Source organism: Marmota marmota, unplaced genomic scaffold (assembly GCF_001458135.2).
Source record: "Marmota marmota marmota unplaced genomic scaffold, marMar, whole genome shotgun sequence".
NCBI lineage: Eukaryota > Metazoa > Chordata > Mammalia > Rodentia > Sciuridae > Marmota > Marmota marmota.
In genome coordinates this window covers 884,370-892,747 of record NW_025999926.1, presented here as the reverse complement: position 1 = coordinate 892,747, position 8,378 = coordinate 884,370, and the positions used below count along the sequence as shown (strand labels likewise).

At 34.5% G+C, this 8,378-nt stretch overlaps 1 protein-coding gene across 7 annotated transcripts in view; it reads right to left on the bottom strand.

Annotated features, from left to right (window-relative positions):
• The window catches only part of Auh (AU RNA binding methylglutaconyl-CoA hydratase), a 142,194-nt gene that overhangs the window by 114,228 nt on the left and 19,588 nt on the right, over window positions 1-8,378 (bottom strand). For all 7 annotated transcript variants that reach the window (XR_007346454.1, XR_007346455.1, XR_007346453.1 and 4 more), the window contains exon 3: window positions 4,210-4,296. Coding sequence is in view for 4 of the 7 variants with exons in the window: in XM_048800285.1 (XP_048656242.1) it covers window positions 4,210-4,296 (87 nt within the window). In the remaining 3 variants the exon portion in view is untranslated. The remainder of the gene's footprint in view (window positions 1-4,209; window positions 4,297-8,378) is intronic.

The following is an 8,378-nucleotide window of genomic DNA, read 5'->3' as shown; positions in this document are numbered from 1 at the left end:
CCCTTAAAAAAAAAAAAAAAAGAAGAAGAAGAAGAAGAAAAAAACTGAGATTTAAAAAAGGGAGGGTGGTCAGTGCTTAATTTCATTCTAGTACACACTATGAGCTAAAAATGCTTTTTATATTTTAAATAGCTAACAAAAAATTTAAATACTATTTCATGACACACGAAAATTTTATGAAATTAAAATTTCAGTATGCATAAAACTTTACTGCAAAAAGAGCCATGTACATTTACTTACACAAATGTTCAAACATGGTCTGAGTCTCCTTTTACACTGTAATGTCAAGGTTGAGTAGCTGCAACAGAGATCACATTGCCTGCAGAGCCTATCATATTACTTCTTTTAAGAAAGTTCGCCTGCCTCTAGTTTTCACATATTAGGCTGGGCACAGTGGCCACTTGCCTGTAATCCCAGTGGCTCCAGAGGCTGGGGCAGAGGGATCACAAGTTCAAAGCCAGACTCAGCAACTTAGTAAGGCCCTAAGAAACTTAGTGAGACTCTAAATAAAATATAAAAGGGGCTAGGGGGAAAAAAGGTAGGGGGGCAGCCCTAGGGATATGTCTCAGTAGTTAAGAGCCCCTAGATTCAATTCCCAGTATCAAAAAAGTAGGTTAGAGCAAGATACTTAAGTTTCTACATGCCTTTCAAAATCTCACTGAACATCACAACAGATACCTTAAAATTTTTAAATCTACCAAAATGTGGCAATAATGAATTATTATTAAGAAATACTGAGGAGCTCTTGGAGAATAAAAGGAGACTAGATCAAGACGTAGAGGAGAAAAGCTATATTATATCACAGAAAAGAAAAATGCTGCTACAAAGATGAGAAGAAACCATAAATGGAGAAACCATAAATGGAGATTCTGGAAAAAACATTAGGGTGACTTAAACAATGGGACCAATCTTAATTTAAAATCCAATATTTAAAAAGTTACAGGGAACATGAAATTTTACTTCCAAGACTGAGCTCTCTGATCGACATTAAACTAAATTCCTTATCTGTCTCAGGAGAATCTGAACCTGAGGTTTAAGCTGGAAAGAGAAGCAGGGAGGGGCCTAAGACCAAACCAGCACAGGACACAGATCAGGAGGAAGAGGCAATTAAGTCCATGACCACTATGCAAATCAACACAAAAAAACTTTAAATTTTGTCCAAAAAAAGAGGGGTAGAGAGTAACGACACTAATAAAACCACACTGGGCCCCAAGAGGAAACAAATTCCACCAGCCAGTTAAGTAAGAAAGTACTTCTCTACAGGAAAAGATGGAAAGCTTTACCATGCTCTATGAACAAAATAAACTTTTTTAACAAACCAGAAAAGAGTAACCAAAAAAAACAAAATTAAAACAATCTCATTTGTGATTACACCAGAAATATTCAAAATTGAATCCATATTAAAAACCACTTCCACCCCTAATCACAATGATCAGGTAGGGCTTATTCTAGTCATACCAGGACAGCGTAGCCCTGGTAAGTCAATTATTAAGATAACTCTGTGTATTACAGGCTAATTGAGCTAAATTCTAATAAATACTAACTGACATTTTAAAAGCATTTGGCAAACTTTGACATTTTTTCCTCAACTAAAAAACATTAACAATCTCACCAAAATCAAAACAGATAAGGTTGCAACAAATGAATATTATAAAGGGTCTTAGCCAATGTAAAAATATATATGTATTAAAATATGTAAGATTAAATTATTGGGATCATGTGCATGTACAAATATGTAACAATAACTCCAACTATTATGTATAATTATAAGGCACTAATAAAAATGTGGGAAAATAAAAGATAAAAATGCTTTATTCATTGATAATGATTGATAAGGCAATGAACACTTCATGTGGAAAATACAAATTAAGGAAGAACAATAATGCAAGTTATTACTAAGCTGGACTGATATAAAATAACTACATAAAAATTCAGTAACTGTCCTATGGACCTGTAATAATAAGACTGCAATAAAAGTAGGAGGAAGATCACATTTAAAGGCATAAATGCTTAAAAAAATAACTAGAAATAAATACTGGGGGAGGGGGGGAGAAGAACAAGACCAATGTGAAAAAAACCATTAAACTTCCTTGAAGTCATTTAAAAATGAATGAGACACCACCCCAAATGAATGAATCTCCAAAACAGGAGCCATGCATACCATGTTTGGAAAGATTTCAGTATCATAAAAATGTCCAAGTTTTGTGGCATTCCAATCAAAGACCCAACGGAGTATTTTTTTTCCCTCTTTGCTTTGCCTTAAAAAAAAATTTTAAGTACTAAATTCATCTGGAAAAACTAATATGTGAGAATCAACAAAGAAAATCTTCAAGGAAAAAGAATAAAGATAGGAACCTTGTATTGTCCACATACTAAAAGTTTTAAATTTAAAGCTAATAAACTCAAATTGGGGTGGTACATTAAAAGACATTATCTGTAACACACTGAACAAAAGATTAACAGACAAAATTCTTTTAGGGCTTGAGTTATAACTCAGTGGTAGCACACTTGCCTATCACACCAGAGGACCCAGTTTGATCCCCAGCAACGTGTCCTGAAAAGTCTTTAAAATAAATATTTATTAAATAATCCTACAAAAGGATGAAGGATGTGAAAAGACAACTTACAGAGGGGGAAAGCACATCTTAGTTGAAAAAATTCAAATTAATACGTTAAGCTGTCCTTTTCTCTTGACAAACGTATAAGGGAGCGGGAGGAGTGGAACAGAAGGGAAGATTAGGGAGGATGAGATTGATCAAATTATGCATATGTAAGAATATGGCATAATGAATCCTACTAATATATATAATTATAATGTACCAATAAATCTGTAATAAACAAATTATTATATTTGTGGGATACAATTTGATATGACTTACAAAATAAAAAATGAACAAATGATACTTGGAATAGCAACTTCATGTTTAAGACTCTGTGTCTGTGCAAAAATGTCTCTTATGTAAAAGCTCTCTCTTGTCTAACGAGGAGGTCCACGGAACAGGGTAGAGGAGAGAGTGGCTACGAAGTCCCTGATCAAGACCTCCAGAGACCAAGCAGGAAGCAGGTCTGATTTTATTGCGCAGTTACCATGTATATATACTCAGACAGTAGCTAAGCAGATTACAGGCAGCCACCAATGTAATTTTTGCCAACTGTCCTTGCAGCAACCAATCGAGGAGCAGGCTGTGGAGCAAGCACAGGGACCGCAACACAGTTTCACGCCCAGGGATGTGCCTAGTGGGTAAGCGGTCTGCCACTCACATGCCCAGCACGAGAAGAGTGGCCTGCCACTCCAATGCCCTTAACATATGCCATGTATGCAGTACTCGATGCCCTTGTCCCCACATTAAAGGACATTCACTGATTGAGTATAAATAACAAAAACTGTGAAAAAATTTTTAAAACCTAAAATGTTCATTAAATGAAGAAATGATTTAAAATCTTAGCTAAGACTAGATTAATATGTAATAGTAAAATTGAAAATTGATAACAACAAAGTACACTGCTATATGTACTATAATTCTAAGGAAATAGTATGACCACATTTATATAAAAAAACAAAAAAATACAAATCCATAAATTTTTTGTGTAGGCAGTTATTTAAAAGATACACATACGAGGTATCTGTAATTATAAAATATTTCACATAATTTTTTAAATTAAACATGACATACATGAATATGTCAAAATGAACCTCACCATTATGCATAACTATAATGCACTAATCAGATTTTTTTAGAACTGATTTTGCTCATTTCTTTCTCAGACAGTAACCAACTCCCTTAGATATAACCAGCATTTTGATTTAACAGTAAAATGTTTCACAAGCCTTTGAATTTCTTATGCATATAGTCATATTGTATGCAGTCTTTTGTATCTAGCTCATTTTGCTCAACATAATGTCTGACAGTCATCCATGTTGTTGCACATATCAGTTTGTTCTTTTCAACTGCTAAGGATGCTGTGTTAGTATGGATATATAGTTTGTGTGTCTGTTCAATCATTTATTTCCAATTTTTGGCAATTATGAATAAAGCTGCTATCAACATTAAAAGTAAATAAATAACAAATAAATTAGCCAGTTATTAGCCATGAGTAATAATATAAGTATATGACCAAAGTTTATACATAAAGACAATATGCAACTGTTTATGTCTGACATTGAAGATCATCTTTGGCATGCTAAAAGGAGAATTTAATTATGCTTACCTATGTCATTAATCACCGCTCTTATTTTGGAGACAAAAGGACCAACTTCACTGGAATGCATTTTGGCTCTTTCTTTAAGATCAGCACCTGCAAAGTATTTTATTTACAAATATAATCTTGTTTTAAACAAAATTTAAGGCAAAGAATTGAAAATTTATTTAAAATTAATACGAAACTTTAAAAGTCAACTAATTTTTTCATCTATTAAAGGAACTAAATTACCTTTGTTTTCCTTCCCGATGACCACTCTCAACAAGAATAAAATATTGGTTTTTTTGTACAGCTATTACACGTTTAAAGCAACACTTTTCAAGCTTTCTAGCTTCAGGACCCCTTTACATTCTTAAAGTAAGAGACTGTGTTTGGATGATACCAGCAGTTATTCTAGTAGAAAGGAAAACTAAGAAATCTGAACATAATTATTCACTAAAAATACAAATAAACACAGTCATATAAGCATAAATGACTACATAGTGGTGCCAGCGCCTTTGTTCTCACATTCATTCTACCTTCCCACCACCATCTTAGACTCATAAATGAGAGGGTATACAAGGCATACATGTGGCCATCTACTCTCTTTTTAATCCATTATAAATTAATTATGACCACACATGATATCAAGTATGGCTAGAGCTGGGGCACTGAACTCACCCACTTCCCAGGGGAGTGAGAACTGGAGCTAACAAATCACATATCATACAGTCCATCAGTTCTCAGGTACACATCCCACAGAAAATCTCTATCATGTAACAAAAAATACTCAAGATAGCATTCAACAGAGCATATGCAGAACAGCAAAGAACTATAAGTAATCTAAATATACATCAAAAAGAAAAAATAAAATTAGGCAATAGTTATTCAACAAAGTGACACACACACACACACACACATACACTCACAAGAAAGAAAAGAATTAAGAGTATAAATACAGATAAATCCACTGAATGAAACATGCATTTACAGAAAGATACACAGAATAATAACCACTTACTAAGTTTTTAAAACAAGAATATTACCTAAAGGAAAAATAGACAAATGGAATTACTTCAAACTAACAGCTTCTACATAACAAAGAAAATAATCGAAAGAGTAAAGAGACAACCTGCAAAATGGACAAAAATATGTGTAAACTATATAACCGGTAAGGGGTTAATGTGCAAAATATATAGAGACGCAAACAACTCAATAGCGAAAGAATAAATAATCTGACTAAAAAAATGGCAAAGGATGTTAACAAAAACTTCTCATAAAAAGATGTATAAAATGTCAACAAATATGTGAAAAAATTTTCAGTATCACTAATCATTAGGGAAAATACAAAATTATAATTTTGTATCACCTCACACCAGTTAAAATGGCTATTATCAAAAATAAATGATAGCAAATGAAGAAAAGGGAATTCTTGAGCTCTATGAATAAGAATGCAAATTAGTACAGACATCATGGAGAAGTACAGGGAGGATCCTCAAAACAACTATCAAGGCCCAGCAATCCCACTACTGGGCAGGTGCATAGCTCCTAACCCACACTTTCATTTTCCACTGTTTGTTACCCACAGTCATGACAGTCCAAAAATATTAAGTAGAAAATTCCAGAAATAAACAAGAATTCTTAAGTTTTAAATTATGCACTACTTGAGTTGTTTGATGAAAACTTGCTTTGTCCTGTTCCATCTCACCCCAGACATGAAGACCTAACTCTGGTTCTAACACATTCCCTTTTTCCCAGAGTAACCACACTGTACACACAACACATCTATTAGTCACTTAGGGGCTCAGTTTTGAGATGAACTGTTACAGACAAGCTGTTAATGTTCAAGTAGCCCCTATTTTACTTAACAATGGCCACAAACTATAAGAGAAGTGATGCTGACAATTCAGATATGCCACAGAAAAGCCATAAAATACTCCCTTTAAGTGAAAGGTGAAAGTTCTCAATTTAAAAAAAAAAAAAATCATATACTGAGGTTCCTAAGATCCACAGTATGAATAAATAGGAAAAAATATACACGTATTTGTTTTTACATATTCATATATATTTACATACAGTCTTATTTAATTGTTTCACTGTTTTATTTAATAAATAACACATTTTTTCCAAATTGAAGGTTTGTAACAACTTGTGCCAAAAAGTCTTATCGGTGCCATTTTCTCAAATGCATATGCTCACTATGTGTCTCTGTGCCACCTTTTGGTAATTATCACATTTTGAACCTTCTCAGCACTTATATCTGTTAAGCTGATCTGTGATCAGTGATTTCAGATGTTATCATTTTGGGTCACCACAAAACAACCTTTCATAAGACAAGCAAACTTAACTGGGACACAACACTGAAATTAGGCCAATTAATAATCCTACAATGCCCTCTAAGCATTCAAATGAAAATACGAATCACACACACATCGCTTACACTGAAGCACAGCTGAGGAAGGCATGTTGAAAACTAAGAAAAACCAGAAGTTAGGTCTCTTGGATAAAAGTTGTGGATGCAAAGAGAAAATTCTTAAAGGAAATTCAAAGTACTACTCCAATAAATAAACAAACGATATGAAAGTCAAAGAGCCTCATTACTGACATGGATAAAGCTCTAGTTGTCTGGATGGGAAAAAAAAAAAAAAAATCAAGCCAGCTACAACAATCCTTAATCCTAATCCAGAGCAAGGCCCTATCTCTCTTCAATCCACTGAAAGCTGAGGGGTGAGGAAGCTCTGGAAGAAAAGTCTGAAACTAGCCCAGAATGGTTCATAAGGTTTAAGGAAAGAAGACGTCTCCACAGCATGAAGGTGAGACAGCAAGCGCTGATGGAGAAGCTGCTGCAAGTTACCCAGAAGATCCAGCTCCGACCCTCAGGAAGGTGGCTACACTGTCAGCAGGTCTCCAAACACAGATGAAACACCCTTCTCCTGGAAGAAGAGGTCATCTAGGATTTTCATAGTAAAGAAAAGTCATTTTCTTTTTTTTTTTATGTTTTTTTTTATTGGTTGTTCAAAACATTACAAAGCTCTTGACATATCATATTTCATACATTAGATTCAAGTGGGTTATGAACTCCCATTTTTACCCCAAATACAGATTGCAGAATCACATCGGTTACACGTCCACATTTTTACATAATGCCATATTAGTGACTGTTGTATTCTGCTACCTTTCCTATCCTCTACTATCCCCCCTCCCCTCCCCTCCCATCTTCTCTCTCTACCNTTTTTTTTTTTTTTTTTTTTTTTTTTTTTCCCATTCCCCTCATTTTCTGACTTCAAAGATTCAAAGGACAGGCTGACTCTCTTGTTAGGGAATAATGCAATTGGTGGTCGAATCCAATGCTCACTTTTGACCACTTCAAAACTCCTAGGGCCCTTAAAGAATTATATTAAATCTCTGCCTGTGCTTTATAAATAGAACAACAAAGTCTGAATGACAACACATCTGTCTACAACATCATTAAACCCAGTCTACTGTTAAGAACTATTGCTCAGGATTAAAAACAAAAAAGATTCCTACTCACTGACAATGTACATGGTCACCCAAGAGCTCTGATGGAAATGTACAATGATGCTGATGCCTGCTAACCAAACAATTATTATGCAGCCCAAGGAGGATACAGTAGGCTGAGGCAACAAGATTGTGAGTTCAAAGCCAGTCTCTGCAATGGTGAGGTGCTAAGCAACTCAGAGAGACCCTGTCTCTAAATAAAACACAAAAAAATAGAGCTAGGGATGTGGCTTAGTGGTCAAGTGCCCTGAGTTCAATCACCAGTACAGCCCCACACAAAAATAATTTCTCCAAGACACATTATAATTAAAATGACTAACATACAGAGCAAGAATAAAATATTGAAAGCCTCGGGGCTGGGGCTGGGGCTCAGTGGTACAGTGCTTGCCTAGCATGTGTGAGGCACTGGGTCCAATCTCTGGCACCACATCAAAAAATAAAAACAAATAAAATAAAGGTATTGTATTCATCTACAAATAAAAAACTATAAAAAAAATATTGGAAGCCTCAGAGGAAAATGTCACATTTAGAGGAAAGCCAATCATAATTACTCTAATTTTTCAGCAAACTCTAAAATCAAGGAGAGTGTGGAATGAATGTGAAATAAAATAACTATCAACCATGATTACTATATCCTGCAGAGCTATCCTTCAGAGTTGAAGATGAAGTAGTTAAGCAAA